Source organism: Dasypus novemcinctus, chromosome 13 (assembly GCF_030445035.2).
Source record: "Dasypus novemcinctus isolate mDasNov1 chromosome 13, mDasNov1.1.hap2, whole genome shotgun sequence".
Lineage (NCBI taxonomy): Eukaryota > Metazoa > Chordata > Mammalia > Cingulata > Dasypodidae > Dasypus > Dasypus novemcinctus.
In genome coordinates, this window is record NC_080685.1 from 4,420,997 (window position 1) to 4,445,619 (window position 24,623).

The following is a 24,623-nucleotide window of genomic DNA, read 5'->3' on the forward strand; positions in this document are numbered from 1 at the left end:
ACCTGGGACCTCCCCTGTGGTAGATAGGAGCTAATCGCTTGAGCCACAACTGCTTCCCTATCATTATTTTTTTATGCATTTGCATTTTAGCACCTGTAGGAAGTAAGAAGTAGAGTTACATACCAAACAATACAATACAATAATACTGGCATTTATAATTACCCAAATGGTGACCTTACTGCAGGTCTTTATTTATGTTGCTTTGAACCACTGTCTCATATCCTTTTCTTTCAGTCTGAAAGGACTCCCTTTAGCATTGCATGCAGGGCAAGTCTAGTGGTGATGATCTCCTTCAGCTTTTGTTTATCTGGGAATGTCTTAATCAACCCTTTAGTTTTGAAAGATATAAAATTCTTGGCTGGAAGTTGTTTTCTTTCAGCATTTAAGTATTTAACCCACTGCCTTCTTGCCTCCATGGTTTGTTTTTTTTTTTAAGATTTATTTATTTCTCTCCCCTTCTCCCACCCCCCGCCCCACTTATCTGTTCTCTGTGTCCATTTGCTGCGTGTTCTTCTTTTTGTTCGCTTCTGTTGTTGTCAGTGGCATGGGAATCTGTGTTTCTTTTTGTTGCATCATCTTGCTGCATCAACTCTCTGTGTACGCGGCACCATTCCTGGGCAGATTGCACTTTCTTTCACACCAGGCAGCTCTCCTTACGGGGTGCACTCCTTGTGCGTGGGGCTCCCCTCCACAGGGGACACCCCTGTGTGGCACAGCACTCCTTGTGCACATCAGCACTGCATGTGGGCCAGCTCTACATGGGTCAACGAGGTCCGAGGTTTGAACTGCAGACCTCCCATGTGGTAGACGGACGCCCTAACCACTGGGCCAAGTCTGCTTCCCCCTCCACGGTTTTTGATAAGAAATCAGCACTCATCTAAGTGGGGCTTGCTTGTATGTAACACTTTGCTTTTCTCTTGCAGCTATCAGAACTCTCTCCTCGTCCTTTGCATTCTATAGTGTAATCAATATATGATGGGGTATCTTTTTCTTCATGCTTATTCTGTTTGGTATTCTCTGAGCTTCTTGGGTATGCTTATTCTTGTCCTTTGCTAAGTTTGTGAAGTTCTCTGTCATTATTTCTTTGACTATTCCTTCTGCCCCTTTCTCTCTTTCTTCTCCTTCTGGCCACCCATTGTGCATATATTGGTGCATTTGATGGTGTCCCATAGCTGTATAGGCTATTTTCTATTTATTAAAATTTGTTTTCTTTCTGTTCTTCAGCCTGACTCTTCCAAGTGTCTTATCTTTTTTTTTTTTAAAGATTTTATTTATTTCTCTCCCTCTTCTTTCCCCCCACCCCACCCCAGTTGTCTGTTTTCTGTGTCCACTTGCTACATATTCTTTTTTGTCTGCTTCTGATATTGTCAGCAGCACAGGAATCTGTGTTTCTTTTTGTTGCGTCATCTTGCTGCATCAGCTCTCCATGTGGGCGGCGCCATTCTTAGGCAGGCTGCACTTTCTTTCGTGCTGGGCAGCTCTCCTCACAGGGCACACTCCTTGCGCGTGGGGCTCCCCTACGCAGGGGACACCCTTGCGTGGCACTGCACTCCTTGTACGCATCAGCACTGCGCATGGGCCAGCTCCACATGGGTCAAGGAGGCCCGGGGTTTGAACCGTGGACCTCCCATGTGGTAGACGGATGCCCTATCCACTGGGCCAAGTCCGCATCCCTCAAGTGTCTTGTCTTTAAATTCACTTATTCTTTCTTCTGCCAGTTCCAATCTGCTCCTGAAACCCTCCTGGGCATTTTTCCATTTCAGTTATTGTGATCTTCAACTACAGCAGTTCTGTTTGGTTCTTTTTAAAATTTCTGTCTCTTAACAGCAGCTATGTATGGCAGGGGAAGCATAAAGAGATTGAGAGGTGATGAGGTTTGTTTGTTTGTTTATTATTATTGGAATAATGAAAGTGCTCTAAGAATGATTAAGTGATGAATGCACAAAAATGTGATTACACCAAATACCATTGATTGAATACTTTGAATGGATTTATGCTTTATTAATATGTATCAATAAAGTTCTATCTCTTTACTTAGCATCTGTGATGATTAGGAAATTTTGTGAATTTGGCCAGGTAATTGTGCCCAGTTGTTTGGTGAAGCAAGCACTGGGCTAACTGTAATACAAGGGCATTTATGGGCTTTAGTCACCATTGACTTCACTGCAGTGGTAAATCATAGATAGCTGGTTATAATTACGTCAATCAGGGAGATTGTCATTAGCAAGAGTGATGCTTAATCCAATCAGTTGAATGCCTTAAAAGGGGAAGTGATTCTAGCATTGAGAGAGAATTTCCCAGCTCATCTTTGGACAGCCAACGACTCCCAGAACTCATCAAGAACCTTCACTGGACTTTCATTGCAGCCCCTGGTTGCAGCCTGCCTGCGGAACCTGGACTTGTGCATCCCCACAGCTGCGTGAGAGACTCATAGAATTGCACACTATTGACAGGTATCTCTTATTGATGCTGTTTCCCTAGAGAACCAGGTACCAGGCATGGTTCTTGAGGAACAGAGTCTTAAACATGGGGTGTCTGAGGTGGTTCTGGGAGTTTTACAATTGTCTCTCTACTCTAATTGGACTCAAGGGTACTGACAACTCCTTTTCCAATAACGAAGAGACTGCTAACAGTCCATAGTGCAAATTGACAATTGAGATCCGCAAAACAGCATCACTAGATTCCCCTAATTCCACACCTTTAAGAAGCAAGGATCTGGGTGAGAGTCTTTTCAAAACCTTAACAGTTGCTTCCTGCTAATGTAGGAGATGTTTTAAGTTGCTTCCTGTGGCAAACAGCTGCTCATTAGCTTTCAAATAAATATGATGTGGAAACTAGGGTTGAGGCTCTCAGTTCCAGAAGCTGTGAGTCCCCTGGTCCCATCTTTATCTCCTAAAAAAAACCACAAAAAACAAACAAACAAAAAACCTTAACAGAGTTTTGTGGAGTCAAACAGTATAATGCTGTTGGATGGCTCCCCCTAGATACTCTGGATACTGTTACAAAAGAAAGAGATGAGTTAAAGCCTTCAAATTTGAAACTTAAACACCGAATGGATAATGGGAAAGTTTGTGTGTGTGCTCTGAAAGAAAATCTTGTCTCCAGTAGCCACAGGGTCAAAATATCTGAGAACCAAACTCAGACTCTCATTGTATGAGTAGTGGAGTTACAAAGGAAACTAAAATCTCAACCCCACAGGGTTTCTGCAGTTAAAGTGAAGGTATTAATTGGAAAAGAGTGGAATCCAGAGAACTGGGATGGAGACATATGGGATGATGATGATATTGATCGAGACATTGGAACCCTGAATTCTGCTGAGACTTTACCAGATAGGCCTGCCATGGCCTGCCCTGTCCAGATCACACCTTGTCAACCTTGTATGATCCAGCCTCCAGTCTGCCCCAGGGAACCTGAAACAACTTCCAGCCCTGAGGTAGGTACCAGCCAAACTGAATCCTGCCCTGCCAAGCCTCTGGCCTGCCCTGCCAAGCTTCTGGCCTGCCCCAGGAAGTCTGGACCTACTCCCAGCCCTGAGGCATGTACCTGTCAAACTCCAGCATGCACTGCTGAGCCTACAGTCTGTCCTGAGAAAACTGCCTTCCAACCGCTGCCTGAAGAGATTAATCCTGTCTCACCAGAAGAAAATGCCAGGGAATGCCCTGAGGTCAGTAGCTTGCAAGACATTTCCAATCCTTCTTACCCACCCCCTCACCTCTCTTTTCTTCAAGACCTATTACTAGACTAAAATCACAAGCCCCCAAAGGTGAAATACAAAGTGTGACCCATGAGGAAGCAAAACATACTCAGAAAGAACTGCATGAGTTCTCCAACTTGTATAGACAGAAATCAGGGGAATATGTGTGGGAATGGATGCTAAGGGTATGGGATAATGGTGGAAGGAATATAAAGTTGGCTCACACTGAATTTATTGATATGGGCCCACTAAGCAGAAATTCTGGATTCAACACTGTAGCTCGAGGGGTTAGAAAGGGCTCTAACAGTTTGTTTGGGTGGCTGATTTTGAAACATAGACCAAAAGATGGCCTAGCATGTCTGAGGTTGAGATGCTCGATTTGCCCTGGTATATCATAGAAAAGGGGATTCAAAGGAATGCTAGAATGCTAGAATGCTAGAATGGATTTACCATTTGGAATGCTAGAATGGATTTACCATTTGAGAGCTGCCCTGTGGGAAAATAGCTTGAGTTTGAACATAGGAACCTGGCTTGAAGTTGAAATGTTTCCATAACACAGATAAAAAGTGTGGGCTTAGGAACACTGGCCTTGACTAGATGGAACACTGTCTGGTCAGCATGAAAATTTGTTTGTATGAGGAGGCATTTGAATTTTGTATGGCCTATTCCCCAGTATTGCAGGTGTTAATTACATGCAGCCTTGAAAGTAAACATAGATAACTACTGCTTTGTCATTTCTAATCAATGCGATGTGGAAACTAGGGTCAAGTCTCTCAGTTCTAGAAGTTGTTTTGAGTCCTCTGGTCCCATCTTTATTTTCTCTCTCATGTCTTTCTTTCTGTCCTTTATTTCTTAAGTTCTGCATCACCTTCCCTTCATGCAAACCTATTGCTGAGCTGGTCTCAGCAACTTGCACCCAAACAGGGACTTGAGGGGAAGAAGGGTTGCTTTTAGTGAAATTAGTCATAATGGTGCAAAATCCTGAGTGGTTTAGAAGGCCTTCCAAGTCCTCAGTAAGTAAGGACACTCTCGGGTATTTTAGCAGGGTTATGATGAGAAACAGAGACAGTTCACCTGCATATCTGTCTCTTGAAACAACTCCTCAAAGCAGGAGGAGCCAAGGCCAGTGAGCCTTGTATTTTAGAACTCTTACAGATTATTGAAAAATATTGCTCATAGCTCCCAGCAATAGGAAGTTTAACAGGAAAGGGGTGAGAAAAAAATTTTTTAAATTACATGTACAAGGTGTTCCACTCCCTGTTACTATTTGGCCCACTTGGACTATAATTAAATCTGTTTTGGAACCCTTGCAAACAGAAGAGGAGGAAGAGGAGAACGAAGATAGAGAATGTGAGGAAGTTCCTCCCACTGAATCTTTTGATGATACTAAATCTAAAGTTGTTTTGCCTTCAGCTTCTTCATTAATTGACTTTAGAAAGTCACTTTCTCCTCTGCCAACACCTCCTCCCCATCCCCTACCCAGAGATGCTCAGCCAAAGCTGTCAGCTTTACAATATGGCATCTTGCAGGCTAGAATGGAGGAAAATTGTGTTGTGCCACTTGTGCAAGGAAAGGTTAACTCACAAATATGATGTCCCATTCAGGCAAAAGTGATAAATAAAACCCTTATCCATCACACCAGGGAACCAAGAGTGCCTACAACTGCAAGTAGGAGAATTACATCCAGCATCCATGTGGAATCTAAGCCCCCTCTTCATATAGTGGTGGAGTGGACATCACCATCCCAGGGTCCACAGGATGGAGGAATAAAATACGGATTAGAGTGGACTTATTGGTATCCTACTATGGAACTGTTGTGATTAGTAATGGAAGAAATCGTAGCATTGATCTGTCTACCAAGTGGCCACGGTAGTTGTTGGGGGCAGGGAGAAGGAAGATGTGATGTGGGGGCATTTTCTGGACTTGGAGTTGTCCTGAATGATGTTGCAGGGACAGATGCTGGACATTATATATCCTGCCATAACCCACTGGGTGGACTGCAGGAGAGTGTAAACTACAATGTGGAATGTTATCCTTGTGGTGCAGTGGTGCTCCAGGGTATGTTCACCAAGTGCAATGAGTGTGCTGTGGTGGTGGTGGTGGGGGGCTGTTGATGTGGGAGGAGTGGGATGGGGGGGTGGGGGGTACATGGGAACCTTCTATATATTTTTTTAATGTAACATTAAAAAAAAAGATCGTGGAGGAAAAAACAAAACAAAAAAACAAAATAAAAGACCCTTGTTAGTTAAATCATGTTTGTAAAAAACCTCTCTGTTAAAGTGTTGACTAAGATAAAGAAAATATTCTGGCAGCAACTGTGGAAACCCCTGATGCCTACATGATAATGTGGCTGTGGGCTAGTGGGGGCTGATAGAATTGAGCCTCTGGAAGAGGAAGAAAACATGACAATATTGGTGCTCTGTTTTGTTTCCATGCTGATTCTGACTGGGCCTATTTAGGCAAATTAATAAAATTAGTACAAAATTTTTATCAAGGTATTAAAAGGAATTTTTGGTTTTGAATCAATAGCTTACTCCTGAACTCCAAGTCTCAGGTAGTTTTAAAAGAGTAGTAATCCAAAAACTGTGTGTTAACTGTGGGTCTAAACTGCTAAATAAGAGCTTAACTGCATTTATGCTGCTCAAGTTATTCTAACTGGTTGCTGATTATTAATAAAAGTGTTTCCAAGAACATGCTTGCATGTTATAGGCAACATGGATTCCAGAAGAAATCTTAAAAAGCAGTAAAATCTAAGATGTGAAATGATGGAGAGCTTAAAAACAGCTACACCAAAAAAGTAAAAATTATGAGTCAAATTAGTAAGTTTATGTTTCTCTTGGTGTATTGTAATTGTATTTGTGTTTGTCTATTTGTTCAATGTCAGTGTATATTTTGATACCTCTGGATAGTAACATAAATTGATAAATAAAAACTTCTAAAAGAGCTCTATTCAAATGGCCAAAAATTAAATAAGCACTTATATTAATACATAATTTTAAATGTTAATAAGATCTCTATAATGATAAAAATTGTAAGTCTTGATCAACAAGATTACTTTAAGTCTCTTCATGAAGAATAGTTCTTGCTTAAATTGAAATGAATATTTTTCTTCACAGGATAAAATGACGGAGTAAAACTTAAATGAGTATTAAAGAAGGTAAAAAGTTTGTGGGAGTGCTGACTGAAATTTAATAAGTTTATTTTAAAAAGTGTATTTTTCCCTAAAAAAAGATGGGTAGTTTTCATAAAATCAAAATGGAAATATGCAAGACAGAACTTAAATGCATATAACAAGTTGTTGAAGGTATTGTGGTAACATTAAGTAAGGGAATGTGTTATGTTAAGGTGAAATTTTCATAAAATAAAATAATTATAGTCTATACAGTTATAAATAATTATAAGAAGTTTGTAAAAGCATTGTTTGAATTAAAGTGTTTAAACAGCTAATTCTAAGAAGTCATTATTAAACAAAACTGAATTTATAATAATAACAAAAAGTAATTTTATAACAGGAAACTTATTGGCTGCCAGCCTCCCCTGCCAGCTTGTTTCTAAAACTGTTTCTAGTGTTGCATGCTACTAGGTATTTGAAACAAAGAAAAGTTATTTGCATATAACTAAACTGAATTATTATTTTAACAAGTTTGTTTAGTGTTAATGGTAATTGTATGTTGTAAAGAGTTTTGTTTGGAGTTTCCAAAATCATTTTGGTCACTTATGTATGTAGGGTATATAGAATGTGTTTTTTTTATTATGGAAACAGAAAATAATTTTATCCTAAGATAAAATGATTGGTTATTAAGAAAGAGTAAACTGTGGGACAAAACCTGAATGAATACAGAAAGTTCAGGTTTGTGGAAAAGGAATTTTTGTGGCTTAAAGTTGAGTAAGATTTGATGGGTCTATCTATAAAGCTTTAAAAGCCTTAGTATTAAATAGTATACTGATGCAAAGTTAAAATTTTGTTCTTTCTCTGTTAGTATGACAAAGTTTCTCAAATCAGTCTGTTTTAGTAAAAGTTTATAAAGAGTTTCCTCCTTTTTATCAGAATAGCTTCTTTTTTTTTTAAAGATTTATTTTATTTCTTTCTCTTCCCTTCCCCTGTTGTCCGCTCTCTGTGTCCATTCACTGCATGTTCTTCTACATTTGCTTGCATTATCTGGCGGCAGTGGGAAACTGTCTTTTTTGTTGCGTCATCCTGCTGCATCATCTTGCTCCATCAGTTCTCCATGTGTGCGATGCCGTTCCTAGGCAGGCTGTGCTTTTTTCATGCAGGGTGGCTCTCCTTGCAGGGTGCACTCCTTGCATGTGGGGCACCTATGTAGGGGTGCCCCTGTGTGGCATGACTCTTCTTGTGCATGGCAGCACTGCATGTGGGTCAGCTTACCACATGGGTCAGGAGGCCCTGGGAATTGAACCCTGGACCCTCCATAAGGTAGGTAGACGCTCTATCAGTTGAGCCATGCCTGCTTCCCAGAACAGCTTCTTGTAGTTTTTTTTTTTTTTTTTTAAAGATTTATTTTTATTTATTTAATTCCCCTCCCCTCCACCGGTTGTCTGTTTTCTGTGTCTTTTTGCTGCGTCTTGTTTTTTTTCCGCTTCTGTTGTCATCAGTGGCACGGGAAGTGTGGGTGGCACCATTCCTCGGCAGGCTGCTCCCTCCTTCGCGCTGGGCGGCTCTCCTTATGGGTGCACTCCTTGCGCGTGGGGCTCCCTTACGCGGGGGACACCCCTGTGTGGCACGGCACTCCTTGCGCGCATAAGCACTGCGCATGGGCCAGCTCCATGCGGGTCAAGGAGGCCCGGGGCTTGAACCGCGGGTCTCCCGTGTGGTAGACGGACGCCCTAACCACTGGGCCAAAGTCTGTTTTCTGCTTCTTGTAGTTTTAACCTTATCATTTCCTTGTTTTTTTAAGAAAAACAAGTCTTATCACTTTTAAAGGAACATAATGTTCAAACCTGCTTTCTCAAAGTCAAATCCTGAAAAGTATCTTTTTATTTCAAACTATTGCAAAAGATTTGTTCTTTTACCTTGGAAAAAAAATTAAAGTAATGATATAGTTAAGTTCCTTTAATATGTTACAAGTTGAATGGAAAGTGTTTAAAAGTGTTATAAAATTAAAAGGATTCTTTAACCTTCTGTTAATTAAAGCTGTGTGAGTAAAAAGTGCATATAAATACTTAAAGAGCACATAAAACTAGAAATTTATCAATGTTTCAGCATTAGACAAGAGTACAATGCTGTTAATTATGGTTGTAATTATTTAATAGTATGTGTCACAGAAACAACCTCTTATCGTAAATTAAAGTAACACCATTGCAGTTTGCAGCAGTCCCAAATATTACTAGTTTGTTGCAAGAAATTAATATCCAACTGCGTCACTATGACTTTGTTTTAAAACTTGCTAAGACTTTCTTTAGTATCTTCTCAGACAAATCACGTCAGCCTGCATTCTCCTACCTATGGAAAACCCAACAATGAACTTTTACAGTTTTTCCCCAAGGCTGTGTGCACAGCCCAATCATCTGCCCTGGCCAGGTGGCAAAGAATCTGGCTGTGTAGAAGAAACCTGTGGCTGAAACCCTACTAATGACATTATGTTAATCAGTAATCCTTTTTTCAGAATTAAAAGAAACATCAGAGGTGGCAGACTTGGCCCAGTGGTTAGGGCGTCCGTCTACCACATGGGAGGTCCGTGATTCAAACCCCAGGCCTCCGTGACCCATGTGGAGCTGGCCCATGCGCAGTGCTGATGCGCGCAAGGAGTGCCCTGCCACGCAGGGGTGTCCCCCGTGTAGGGGAGCCCCACGTGCAAGGAGTGCGCCCCGTAAGGAGAGCCGCCCAGCATGAAAGACAGTGCAGCCTGCCTAGGAATGGCGCCGCACACACAGAGAGCTGACACAGCAAGATGATGCAACAAAAAAAAAAAAAACAGATTCCCATGCTGCTGACGACAACAGACGAGGACAAAGAAGACACAGAAGATAGACACAGAAAACAGACAACCAGGGTGGGGGGGAAGGGGAGAGAAATAAATAAATAAATAAAATCTTTAAAAAAAAAGAAAAGAAAAGAAACATCAGAGACAATAGTATCTTATCCTAAAAACCTAAAATAGGGAAACAATTGGGACCAGCTGCAAGTCCCTGCTGCTCTATCAAATTCTTAAATGTTATTTGATTGGGTAAGACAAAACTGAACCCTCTGCTGTAATTTAAAGTACAATGTTTTCTCATGTTAATGGAGTTTATAATATTGTTGAAATATTAAAAATCTTTCACCCCTCACTTAGCTCAAATATTAAAACCACTGTATGTGTTAATTGGAAAAGGTCTCCATGAGAGTAGGAGGACTTCCAGCAGGCTGCTTTAAAAGATAAAAAATATAAAAAAGGGAGGGAGAAGATGGACATTGACTTAGCCTGTGAATTGGATGTGGCCAGCACCAGTATTGGCTTTGGGTGGGGTTTGTGGCAAAGGCAGCATTCTAAACAAATACCCCTTGGGTTTTAGTCACAATTCTGGGAAGGGACCAAAAGTACAATATAAAAAAGCAATTGTGTTCAGCACAGGAAGCCCTGCTGAAAGTAAAGATTTAATCCAATAGTGTCTGGTCACTCTGAAGACTGCCATCCCTATCTAGGGGTGGACTGCAAATACAAAAACGGGACAGAAATGACGGACTATTGCGAATCACACCCTATGGGGGAGAGATCTGTGGAAGAACACCTAGGATGCCTGCCAGCAGTGACAGCTAACTGTCTACCATGTCCCTGCCCACTCCTCTAACACCCCTTTCAGGGCTGTTGAGACTGATGCCTTCGTGAAGATCCAGAGCCATACAACTGAGACCTGAGAAGCAGCATAGTGGCTCCACCGGAAAGGCGAACATCTTGAGTACCAGACCTTGTGGTGCCTAGCCCAGCAGTTCCGGCTGCCTGTTACTTGCCAACAGCTCATGGACTTCACCCCTGAGTGTCCTTCATGCTAACTCCAATGACTGTGACATCAGACCCCTCCTGCTCTGGGGAGGGATGAGGTAGGCTTTCACTGCTTCAGACACTGCATCGGGACTCTTACAACAAGAGAGCTACTATTTGTTTCCTGAAAAATAAATTCTCACAACAATGGACTAAGTTTAAATTCAACACTGAGTTGTGGCCCCAGGTCCAGTAAAGATGCTAACAGAAAGACCAACGAAGCATTGGAATTGTGAGATAAACTTTCAGCTGCCCCACAGCCCCAAATGGGGTAGTAACAATAGTTTCTCAGTGCCTACGTCTCGAACTATACAAACTGGGGAAAATGAGGTCATTTTTTATCGAGTACCGGCCTGTATAGCCTTGCTGTTGGGAATCTTAAGGCCATGAGAAATGAAAGTCTATTCATTAAATGTCTCCTAGTTGGAAGTCTTATTGTTTGTTGTTGTATAATCTACTGCAGTTATAGATTATGTATAGAATGCAGTTTTGAGCATATTTACAAACCGTAAATATGTGCTTATGTCTACAATGTGATTGGAATATATCTAGTTTCTGTGTGACCCCTATGTATATAATAGCAGTGATATTCCTTAGGAATCAGTGAAATGTCATTTGCATGGTCATAAAAACAATTTAAACTTAGATATTTCTTAATTACAAGCCCAAGTAACAAGCATTGAACATGCTCATTTGCAATTGCTTCCTGCCTCACAAACTATGACAGGAATTGCGGATGGATTAAAATCCCTGAACCTGGTGAATGTGTTTAAAAGGGGGAAACTTTAGGTCATATATGTTCCTAGAATAAAAATTAAAAGATAAAGCGAACCCCGTTGTAGATGATGGACTACAGTTAATAGTACGAGTATAAGAATGTTCTTTCATGAATTATGACACTGATACAAGGTGTTAATAATAAGTTGGTGTACAGGGAAAATACACTTAACATAAATTGTGGATGACAGTACTATTTTAATAATCTTTCATCAATTGTAACAAAGGTAACTACTATTAAAAATAAAAATCCCTGAACCCTATGATATGGATTAAGAATTGGAGAGAGGGTTTCCTAGAAGGTATATTATCTGTTCCTGTCTGCTTTGTGTGTATTTAGTCTTCAGATGCATGCTACAAACCCTCTGGGGATTAATACAACTAGAAACCACCCTGCTGTATTCATTACTTTGCGAAAACAAAAAGGGGGAAATGTGGGAAAATAGCTTGAGTTTGGACGTGGGAACCTGGCTTGAAGTTGAAACATTTCCATAACGCAGATAAATAGTGTGGGCTTAGGAACACCAGCCTTGACTAGATGGAACGCTGTCTGGTCAGCGCGAAAATTGTTTGCGTGAGGAGACATCTGAACTTTGTACGGTCTGTTTCCTAGTATTGCAGGTGTTGCAGCTTTAATAACAAGTAGCCTTGAAAGTAAACATAGATTACTGCTGCTTTGTAATTTCTAATAAATACGATGCGGAAACTAGGGTCGAGGCTCTCAGTTCCAGAAGCTGTTGAGTCCCCTGGCCCCATCTGTATTTTCTCTCTTGTGTCTTTCTTTCTGTCCTTTTATTTCTTAAGTTCTGCGTCGCCTTCCCTTCATGAAAACCTATTGCTGAGCTGGTCTCCGCACTGCCCACCCACCCCAGGAATGTCCAGAGGACACACCTTTAACCAGGACTGTGACGAATAAATTTGTAAGACTAACTCCATCTTCCCTGAAGAGTTTTGTGGTTACTCTTCTCTGCAGTCCAGATATTTCTGTAGGGAGGGCTGTGATGGAATTCGAATCCTTAAACATTATGGGGATGATTGGATGTTGGGCTGGTAAAAGTCAAGTATTGGCAGTTAATCGCCAAATTCAAGGTGGGCGTGGCTACTGCAATGAAAGGCAGATTCAAAAAGCACTCAAAATAGTCTGAGTCATGTAGATTTAGGGTGTTGACTAATACATCATGGGGTACCTATCAGTGAAATAGGCAGGCAGTCTACTAAATTTCTTCTGGATCCGTATAAACAGAAGAGTTCTAGGTAGAGTGAACAAAACCCTAACTCAAATTACAGATGCAGAGGATCACGGCTCCTTAATCAATTCCCAGACTTGAGACAGTTTACAGACCCAGAGTCCCTTGAATGAGGAGGAGGCCAGGTCTCCTTGGGGAAGGATCCTGTTAAACTGCCCCAAATTTATACTCTTAATCTTTCTCCCACCTTTCCCCAAGGAGATCTATGGCCTTTTACTAGAGTAACTGTGCACTGGGGAAAAGGAAATGATCAGACATTTCAGGGATTATTAGACACTAGCTCAGAAGTGACATTAATTCTAGGAGACCCAAAATGTCACTATGGTCCACCAGTCAGAGTAGGGGCTTATGGAGGTCAGGTGATTAATGGAGTTTTAGCCCAGGTCTGTCTCACAGTTGGTCCATTGGGTCCCTGGACCCATTCTGTAGTTATTCCCTCAGTTCCAGAATGTGTAATTGGAATACACATACTCAGTAACTGGCAGAATCCCCACATTGGATCCCTGACTTGTGGAGTGAGGGCTATGATGGTTGGAAAGGGCCAAGTGAATGCCACTAAAACTGCCCCTACCTAGCAAAATAGTAAACCAAAAGCAATACAGGATTCCTGGAGGGACTGCAGAAATTAGTGCCACCATAAAGGATCTAAAGGATGCAGGGGTGGTGATTCCCACCACATTCCCATTCAACTCTCCTATTTTGCCTGTACAGAAAACAGATCGACCTTGGAGGATGAGAGTAAATTATGATAAACTTAACCAGGTGGTGACTCCAATTGCAGCTGCTCACCCAGATATGGTATCATTGCTTGAGCAAATGAACACGTCCCCTGGTACCTAGTGTGCAGTTGTTAATTTAGCAAATGCTTTTTTCTCAATTGCTATTAGTAAGGACCACCAGAAACAGTTGTCTGTCAGCTGGCAAGGCCAGCAGTATTCCTTCACTGTCTTGCCTCAGGGACATATCAACTCTCCAGCCCTATGTCATGTTATTGTCCACAGGGATCTTGATCATCTCTCCCTCCCACAAGACATCACGCTGGTCCATTATATTGATGATATCATGTTGATAGAACCTAGTGAGCCAGAAGTAGCAATGACTACTAGACTTATTAGTAAGGCATTTGTGTGAGAGAGGATGGGAGATAATCCAGCAAAAATACAAGGTCCTTCCACCTCAGTGAAATTTCTAGGTATCCAGGGGATGTTGAGCATGTCAAGATATCCCTTCTAAAGTGAAGGATAAGCTGTTGCATCTGGCTTCTCCTATGACCAAAAAAGAGACACAGTGCTTAGTTGTTCTATTTGGATTTTGGAGACAACACATTCCTCATTTGGGTGTGCTACTCCGGCCCATTGATGAGGTGACCAGAAAGGCTGCTAGTTTCGATTGGGGACAGGAATAAGAAGAGGCTCTGCATCAGGTCCAGGCTGCTGTGCAAGCTGCACTACCACTTGGGCCATATATTCCAGCAGATCCAATGATGCTTCCAATGGAAGTTTCAGGGGCAAATAGAGATGCTGTCTGGAGCCTTTCGCAGGTCCCAATAGGACAATCAAAACACAAACCCTTAGGTATTAGGAGTAAAGCCCTGCCATCCTCTGCAGATAACTACTCTCCTTTTGAGAAACAGCTTTTGGACTGCTACTAGGCCTTAGTAGGGACTGAACATTTAACCATGGGTCATCAAGTTACCATGAGACCTGAGTTGCCTCTCGTGAGCTGAGTATTGTCTGACCCACCAAACCATAAAGTTGGGCATGCACAGCAGCACTCCATAATGAAGGGGAAGTGGTATATACGAGATAGGGCTCAAATGGGTCCTGAAGGCACAAGTAAGTTACATGAGGAAGTAGCCCAAATGCCCACAGTCACCACACCTGCCATGTTACCTTCTCTTTCCCAGCCCACAGCTTTGGCCTCTTGGGGAGTCCCTTACAATCAGTTGACTGAGGAAGAGAAAACTCGGGCCTGGTTTACAGATGGTTCTGCACGATATCCAGGTACCACCTGAAAGTGGACAGTGCAAGATCCTTTCTGGGACATCCCTGAAGGACAGTGGTGAGCGCAAATCCTCCCAGTGGGCAGAACTTCAAGCAGTGCACCTGGTTCTTCATTTTGCTTGGAAGAAGAAATGCCCTGAGGATCATTTGTATACTGATTCATGGGCTGTTGCCAGTGGTTTGTCTGGATGGTCAGGGACATGGAAGGAATGTGATCGGAAAATTGGTGACAAAGAAGTCTGGGGAAGAGGTATATGGATACACCTTTCTGAGTGGGCAAAAAACATGAAGATATTTGTGTCCCACGTGACTTCAGCAGAGGAAGATTTTAATAATCAAGTGGATAAGATGACCCACTTTGTGGCTAATGCTCAGCCTCTTTCCCCTGTCACTCCTGTCATTGCCCAATAGGCTCATGAACAAAGTGGCCATGGAGGTAGGGATGGAAGTTATGCATAGGCTCAGCAACATGGACTTGCTCTCACCAACACTGACTTGGCTACACTCAGCCTCTGATATGGCACTGTTCCTTGAGGTGACCAGCCTGCTACCAGGTGGCAGGTTGACTACATTGGACCACTTGTACCAATAAACACATACTCTGGATATGGGTTTGCATTTCTTATATGCAATGCTTCTTCCAAAACTACCATCCATGGACTTACTGAATGTCTTATCTATGACCATGGCATTCCACACAGCATTGCTTCCGATTAAGGAACCCATTTCACAGCAAATGATGTGTGGGAATGGGCACATGCCCATGGAATTCACTGGTCTTACCATGTTCCCCATCACCTGGAAGCAGCTGGATTGAAGACTCAATTATGACACTAACTAGGTGGCAATACCTTGCAGGGCTGGGGAAATGTTCTCCAGGAGGCTGTGTATGCTTTAAATCAGCATTTCACTCTATGGTGCTCTTTCTCCCATAATCAGGATCCAGGGGTCCAGGAATCAAGGGAGAGAAATGGGAGTGGCACCACTCACTATTTCCCCTAGTGACCCACTAGGAAAATTTTTGCTTCCTGTCCTTGCAACCTCAAACTCTGCTGGTCTATAGGTATTAGTCCCAAAATGAGTGCTGTCACCAGGGAACACAACAATGATTCCATTGAACTGGAAGTTAAAACTGCCACCTGGCCACTTTGGGTTCCTCTTACCTCTGAATCAACAGCCAAAGAAGGGAATTATTGTATTGGCTAGGGTGATAGATCCTGACTATCGAGGGGAAATAGGACTACATCTACATAATGGGGGTAAAGAAGAGTTTGCTTGGAATACAGGAGATCCTCTAGGGCATCTTCTAGTACTGCCATGTCCTATGATTAAAGTCAATGGAAAACTGCAACAACCCAATCCAAGCAGGACTAACAATGGCCCAGAATCTTCAGGAATGAAAGTTTGGGTCACCACACCAGGGAAAGAACCACAGCCAGCTGAAATGCTTGCTGAGTGTAAAGGAAACATGGAATGGATAGTGGAAGAAGGTAGTGATAAATACAAACTTCGACCACATGACCAGTTACAGAAACGAGGACTATAATGGTCATGACTCTTTCTTTCTTGTTTCATTATGGTGATGATTTTATATGTAAACAAAAGAATTTTTCCTCTTCCCCAAACTTTTCCTTATCATATAACAAGTTGTATCTGTTTCATATCATAATATTTGAGGGTGTCAAGTTGAGAGTGAATATTACAGAAGAACTTACACCCTATTCTGTATGGAATTAATGCGTTTCCAGTTGTACATGGGAGAGTTGAACATTGTTAGGCAGAAATATATATATATATGCATGTCTGTTATTGTTTTTACTTAGAGACTAAGTATGGATTAAGGTAATGTATATGGTTGCTGAGTTGACAAGGGGTGGACTGTGATGGTTAGGCTATTGTGTCAACTCAGCCAGGTAACTGTGCTCAATTGTTTAGTCAAGTAAGTTCTGGGCTAACTGTAATACAAGGGCATATATGGTCACCATTGACTTTACTGCTATGGTAAATCATAGATAGCTGGTTATAATTACATCAATCAGGGAGACTGCCATCAGCAAGAGTGACGCTTAACCCAATCAGTTGAATGCCTTAAAAGGGGAAGTGATTCCAGCATTGAGAGAGAATTTCCCAGCTCGTCTTTGGACATCTACCAGAACTCGTCAAGAAACTTCATTGGACTTTCACTGCAGCCTGCCTGTGGATCCTGGACTTGTGCATCCCCATGGCTGCATGAGAGAATCTTATAGAATCACATACCATTGACAGCTACCCCTTGTTGATTCTGTTTCCCTAGAGAACCCTGACTAACACAGTATCTCATGTCATTCATTTATTGTTTTCCTGATATCCTTTAGTTCTTTCTCTCTGTATTTTCTTTCTACTCCCTGAGCATTTTACAGATTTTTTAAAAAGGCTTTATTTGGTGTGTCCTCATTCTTATATTATTCATCTATTTCTGTATTTTATCTTCTTCCTTTGCCTTGTACTCTTTGCTTGCACACTGTACATTTTTAAAGCAGTTTAATTGGGATATAGTAACATACCATACAATCCCTCCAGAGTGTACATAATGGCTTTTAGTATGATCACAGAATTGTTCATGCATCACTTCAATCAATTTTAAAGTATCTTCATTACTCTAAAATAAAACACAACCCTACCTCTTAGCAGTCACCTCTCAATCCCTCTATCCTTCCCCTGCGGTATTTAACCACTAATCTAGTTGCATCTCTATAAATGTATTTATATTTACATTTCATAGACCTGGAGTCAAACAGTACAATGTGTCTGGTTTCTTTCACTTAGCATAATGTGTTTTTTGTTTGCTTGTTTTACAAATGATAGAACACTATTAATATGTTACTGTTCACTATAGTTTATAGTTTTCTTTAGATCTATTTCTGCCCATTTACCATTGTTAACACCTTGTAACACAGATTTGTTCTAATTCATGGAAGAACACACTGTACATTTTAATATTTAAAATGTTAACTCTGGGATTTATCCCTGGGGATTTCTATTTCTTGTTTTTTGTGATGACATTTTCTTGAGCTTCAGGTCTCCCATCAGGAAGATCTGCCCAAGGCGAATGTAGTGTGCAGAGTTTTCCCTGTCTTTCTAGGCTGCAGTCTTGTCCTGGGCTTTTGTTTACATGTGTTTGGTTTTCCCCTCTGTTTCCCAGGAGATGATTTGAAGCCAGCAGGTCTCCGCTCCTGACTTTCTGAATATACAGTATTTCACACACACACCCTTTTTTTTTTTTTTCAAACAAGCTGCCTTTTTCTGAGGGCAAATTCTGGGAGGAGGGTCTTCCCAGAGAGGACTTTGCCAAATCAGTCCTTCCCAACAAAAACAGGCCAGGGACCTACAAAGGGGTGGAGCCTGGCTCCAAAATGCTCTGAGGACTGGATCAGAAAGGGTCCCATGAGCTTCTCCTGACCTTCCCAGCAAATTGAAGCCCTTTCGCTAACTGTTCCCCAGTGTCCTCAGGAAGCACCACATCTTCCAATCTCCACTGCTTCCTGCCCTGTTGGGGAGGGGGGGAGGGGTTCAAACAATGGCTGCCACAGTCTTTGTCCAGGGTAGCTTGAAACAATAGCTACCTTCAGAGCTGAGACCCAGTGGGCCAAATTCACTATTCAAAAGCTGTGATCAGTGATTGGCTGTGCACACCCCTGTTCTTGAAGGAGAAGCATTTTAGGCTCCTTTTAGTCAACAGCAGCTTGCCAGGGATTGGACCCCATGGCAGTCTACTCAGAGTGGGGGATGAGGGCTGGTAGCTGTGGTGTGGAAAAAGCAATTTACTGCTCTGAATCATAATTTATCATCCTCTTCCTCTTCCTCTTCCCTGGATGCTGTATAGTGTTTTCTAGACTCTAGAGTTTCAAAATAGTTGTTTCAGACAGTTTCTGACTGATTAAGAATTGTTTTGGGGAAACGGACTTTGGCCCAGTGGTTAGGGCGTCCATCTACCATATGGGAGGTCCGCGGTTCAAACCCCGGGCCTCCTGACTCGTGTGGAGCTGGCCATGCGCAGTGCTGATGCGTGCAAGGAGTGCCCTGCCACGCAGGGGTGTCCCCCGCGTGGGGGAGCCCCACGCGCAAGGAGTGCACCCCGTAAGGAGAGCCACCCAGCACGAAAGAAAGTGCAGCCTGCCCAGGAATGGCGCCGCCCACACTTCCTGTGCCGCTGACGACAACAGAAGCGGACAAAGAAACAAGATGCAGCAAACAGACACCAAGAACAGACAACCAGGGGAGGGGGGGAAATTAAATAAAAATAAATAAATCTTTAAAAAAAAAAAAAAAAAAAGAATTGTTTTGGTGGGTGGATTGAGTCCTGGAGCTCCCTACTTTGCCATCTTCCCTGGAAGTCATCCCTACTACTTTTTAAGCCTAAAAACTTCAATCATATAAATTAAAAATATAGCAACATTTTACTTCCATTTTAAAAGTGATTATGTCTTCTTTTCATGCCCTTTTAATGAGAAGAAATATACATTAAGTCACAGTTTTGAACCCAAATCTCCACACTACATGAATGCTGTTTTACATATATACAGTGACATTCAAAGCAAACATCTTACCTCTTACTTTTTAAAAAACAACTTGCTGACACTTTCCACTCAGAAAATAATGTTCCTTCATATTCTACTATAATCTGAAAAAAAAAGATAAAATAGTTCAAACAATATTTTCATTTCAGTTCTCAGTCTTAGGGTTCAGTTTTCTGGATTCTTGTTATTTAAAGGAGAATAACTAAAGGTGATGCCTTTGAAATTGTAATATAAGAAAGGAAAAGTAATGCAACCTTTCTTGGACACTCCAGTAGATTCCCCAAAATAACTGTAAGGATTTTATTTTATTTATTTTACTTCAAAAACAATATATTAAGCACCTAGAATGTGACTGGCCTTGTAGTAGATTCTGGGGATAGAAAGGTAAATGAAACACCAGTCTTTACTTAAAACCAAGTCACTTCCAATTCTGATTCCATATCTATCATTGTGACTTACATCACTCACCTTTTCCTTATTTCTAAAGCTGCTTTTTCCCTACCTCCATAGACTTTGATTTATACATTTTCTCTTCCTCCTCCTGAAGCACACTGATTTACTTCTGAATTAGTCAGGGTTCTCTAGGGAAACAGAATCACCAAGGGATATCAGTTGATAGTAAGAGTTTTATCAGAGTCTCTCATGCAGCCAGGGGGATGCACAAGTCCAGGTTCCACAGGCAGGCTGCAACCAGGAGCTCCGATGAAAGTCCAATGAAGATGCTTGACGAATTCTGGGAGACGTTGGCTGTCCAAAGACAAGCTGGGAAATTCTCTCAATACTGGAATCACTTCCCCTTTTAAGGGATTCAACTGATTGGGTAAAGTGTAACTCACTGCTGACGGCAATCTCCCTGATTGACGTAATTGTAATCAGCTATCTATGATTTACCACTGCAGTAAAGTCAATGGTGACTAAAGTCCACAAAAGCCCCTGTACTACAGTTAGCCCAGTGCTCCCCCGACCAAACAACTGGGCACAATTACCTGGCCAAGTTGACACAACAGCCTAAGCATCGCAGTTTCCTAACCTTCTAACACTATCAGTCTTAATAACAGCACTGGTCATTTTCTTCAGCTAGAGTTGGAGCCCAATTTCACTTTTTAATATTTGTTACATAAAATTACATACATAAATAATAATTTTTGACTTTTAAAATGGGGATTATAATCCCAACTAACTCATAGATTTGATATGACAGAATTAATGACAACATATAAAAAAGAAAAGAGAGAAAAATTCACCAGGAGATATAACATAACCTTGAATAAAGCAAAACTTGATAGAATTACTAGAAGAAATTTTAAAAGCCACAAAGACAGATTTTCAACACATTTTTGTCAAACTACAGATAAACCTAAAGAAAAAGGTACTCATAGGATTGAAAAATATAAATAAACTTGATAAGTGTGTATATATATTCCTTCAGTTAATAAAAATATGCATTCTTTTCAATTTCACATACATTTACCAAAACTGACCACATTTATAGAGGAAAGAGGAAGTTGATCCAGCCCCAAAGAATTATTATTGCATATACCATGTCATTTTCTATTACAAAGTTAGCAGGAAAAAATTCCCAGGATGTTTGTAATCTAAAAAGCAAAGCAAAGCAAAACAAAACATAAACTGTACTTCTGAGTGATTCATAGAATAAAGCAGAAATCACAGCAGAAATGACAAAGTATTATAAATACACAACACATCCTTTTGTGGTTTATAAGTATGATGAGTGGGTGTTCACGTGCTTATGTGAGGTGTGCCTCCCTCTAACCTTGTTATGACATCGGCCCATTACCCGTCTGATGTGGGGGGAAAAAAAAAGAAATATACAACAGTAGATTAGATATTATTGAAACCTGTGCTACACAGTGTAAATAGTAGTCCATAGAAGGAAGTTTATAATCATAAGTGTGTATAAAAGAAAAGCAGTTTGAAAGTTAATGAATTTAGTTTTCAGTGTAAAATTCTAGTTAAATAACAGAGAACCTCCCCCCCCAAATAAAAGTTATTAAATTTAAAAGGGAGCAAATAAATGAATAAAAGAAAACAAAGGAGAGAACAAACTCAGAAGTGGCGGTGGTGATGCTGATGTAGATTTTTAATCATCTCAAATTTCCTTATAAATCCAGAAGGAACAATTAGATAGTCCCATAAAACACTGGACAACATCAACATTCTTTTGGACATACAGGTAAAAAGAAAAAGTCATTCATAAAGACAAAGGATCAGATTTCCATTAGACTTTCCAGAAGCAACAATCTATACCGCATATAATAAAATAGCATATAAAAAAAGAAAGTAAACATTAGCCTGTGGTTTTTATATCCAGATACATTAACCTATAAGTAGAAAAATAAACATCAATTTCCAGCAGAGCTCCCTTTCAATGTCCTGCGATAGTCATTTTTGGACAGTTATGGAATTCTACCCAAAACTTCAGGGAAGAGAAACAACAGATTCTTAACAGATTGAATTAAAATCACCCAAAGAAAGAAATAACATACAAAGCAAAAAACACTATAAAAGACACATAGTAGATCAGAACACTGACTGGGGGGAAGAGAATTAAAGGGAAAGACACCCTTTGGAGACTAAGTAGTGAAGGGAAAATAGACCAAGATGGTTAAATTTATGATGCTATAAGACTAAACAGAAGAAACACAATATTTCTTCTCTCTAATAAAAAGCTATGGTGCTTTACTTCCATGACAGAAGATCGTTATCTTTAAGTAGGAATCCTGTAAACCAATCCAAGCTGCCTACCTGTCCATGAAATTCATAGATGTAAGCAGTCTTTATCTAAACAAAACTGCCATAAGAAAACAGAAAATGAGAATCAAAACATTACAGTTGATAAAATTACCTAAACAAGCAAATCAACAACAACAACAAAAAACTAACCACAAAGCAGGAAAAACCTGGAATCTAGCTCTCCAAACTGAATTACACATACTCAAACAAGCATTTGGTGATAAGAAACAAACTTGAATTATAAGGTACAGAAATAGACCAAAAAAAAAAAAAGTAATAAAATAAAAGTTGACTAAAATTGGAAATGAAGTGGATGATGCAAAAATTTATACAGTAAATGAAGACTAAGGTAAAAGATGCCCAAGGGAGATTATATTCTAATGAAAATTTAATAAAGGGAATTGAAGAAAGGTAGAATGCAATGAAGAGAACATAAGTAAAATAAATAAAAAAGAGCCAGAGAGAAAGTGATGAAAATGGAAGACAGGCAAATAAAATCCAACAACTGTATATTTGGACTCCCTAAAGTTGATAAACAATAAAACAGAACAAACATTTAAAACTCTAACCCCACAAAACTTTACAGAAATAAAAACCTTAAACACACAAGTAAAAATGAACCACTGGGTACCTAGAAAACTTGACCTATAATAGTCAACTCTGAAAGATATCTGAGTTAATTTGTTAGACTTTAAAAATAGACACCCCACCATAAAAGATCAAACAAGATTCAAGAGCATCAAATTTATCAAAAGCAACACATCATAACAAAGCAACTTTTGATTTTAAGAAACTCAAGGGAAGAAAGTGTGAACCAGATTTTACATTTATCCTGAGTGTTAAGGTCATAGAAAAGTCATTTTTTAAAGCAAGAATTCAGGAAATACCATACCCAGGAGCCCTTTCTGAAGAATCTCCTAGACTAGGGATCAGCAAACTATGGGCCCTGTGCCAAGCCCAGCTTACCACCTGTTTTTGTAAATAAAGTTTAATTGCAATACAGTTACACTCATTTTTCTATATATTGTCTATGGCTGCTTTCACTCAGAATTGAGTACTTGTGACAGAGAGTTTATGACCTATAAAGACTAAATTACTTATTCTTTGGCCCTTTTCAGAAAATGCTTGCTAATGTCTATACCAAACTAGAGAATGAACTTCATACAACCAAGAAATGATTGAGATAACTTTGGCAAAAGGACTGATGGTGAGCATATTTGATTATAGATGAAAGACTTAAATGTAGAAATGAAGGTTAAAGAAGAATATATAAATTGTACATGTTCCGACAAAATAATAATAATGTAACTGAAAAATTGGGGGAGAAGGGAGAAAGAGGAAAGTAGAATAAATTAATTAATTATTGACCAGGGCATAGATGGGAATCAAATGATACCACTAAAAACTGATAAACAAGATAGTAAAGGAGTAAACAAGAGAGCCAGGCAGGAAGGATATTCAAAAGATACAAATACAAAGTGAACCACTAGAACAAAAATATAAACCTTCTTAAATACAGCAAGAAAATTTAAGAACAGAGAGAGAAGAAAAGAGAGAAAGAGGGCCAGGGTGGGGGGTGAGCTATCAGGCAGAGAAAGAAACAGAAAGAATGTAATAGAAATACTATAAAATAAGGGAATTAAGACCAAAGATAAGTCATACAAAATAAATGTGAATGTGGCAGTTTGAGAATATTTTATGGATCCCAAAAGAGAAAGATTTTGTTTTTTTTTTAAACTAATCTATTTCTTTGGGTGTGATACCCTTTGATTGCATTAAATTCAGTTGAGTGTCCTTTGATTAGATTACTTGATAAGATCGGTTTAGGGCTTTTGATTATACAACATCAGTGAGGCATGACTCAGGTTGGGTCTAATATAAATGGAGGCACACAGGGATACAGACACAGGAAAAGGAAGTCACTATATTTGATTCTTCCATGCGAGAGAGGTTTTGCCCACAGCTGAGGTGCAAAGAGAAAAGTCCCTGAGAGGCTCAAAGAGCTGAGGCTCAGGGAGAGATGAAACATATTCCTGACAACTTACATCTGAACTTGGGAAGAAAACAGAGCTGCCAAGTCTAAGAGTGGAGGCCTGGAAAAAGACAAGCCCTGTGCCAGGTTTGCGTACAGCTGCAGAAAGGTGGAGATTTCGGCAGAGATGGCAGCCATCTTGCTTCCTCATGTGGCAGCTGACTTGGGTGAGAAATCACCTCTATAGTATCTTGAGTTGGATTTTTCATGGTCTTGGAACTGTAAGCTTTTATCCCCAATAAATTCCCTTTATAAAAGCCAACACATTTCTGGTACTTTGCATCAGTAGCCCTTTGGCAAACTAAAATACCTACTAAAATAAGATTTTCAATATAGTTCACAAAGCAACACAAAATACATGTTTTATACAAGAGAAATCCATGAAGAAAAAAGTGACCCAAAAAAGCTAAAAATAAAATGATGGTCACGAGTATAGCAGGTAAACGGTCCTGTTAAAAGGAATCAATATAAAAGCAGGACTTGTAATCTTGATATTAGATAAAGTAGGATTCAAGCCAAAACACATCAAAGATACAGAGCAACTTGAATATACATTGATGGTGGGAATACAAAAATAGTA

At 40.3% G+C, this 24,623-nt stretch overlaps 1 protein-coding gene and 1 non-coding gene across 2 annotated transcripts in view; one reads left to right on the top strand and one right to left on the bottom strand.

Moving 5' to 3' along the window:
* CATSPERE (catsper channel auxiliary subunit epsilon) overlaps nucleotides 1-24,623 on the bottom strand; it is a 270,064-nt gene that overhangs the window by 226,131 nt on the left and 19,310 nt on the right. Inside the window, exon 3 of the mRNA XM_058309404.1 lies at nucleotides 19,288-19,361. Coding sequence (XP_058165387.1) covers nucleotides 19,288-19,361 — 74 coding nt within the window. The remainder of the gene's footprint in view (nucleotides 1-19,287; nucleotides 19,362-24,623) is intronic.
* On the top strand, nucleotides 20,962-21,065 carry LOC111760607 (small nucleolar RNA U13). Its single transcript, XR_002794248.1, has one exon. It is a non-coding gene; the product is annotated as a small nucleolar RNA U13 (small nucleolar RNA).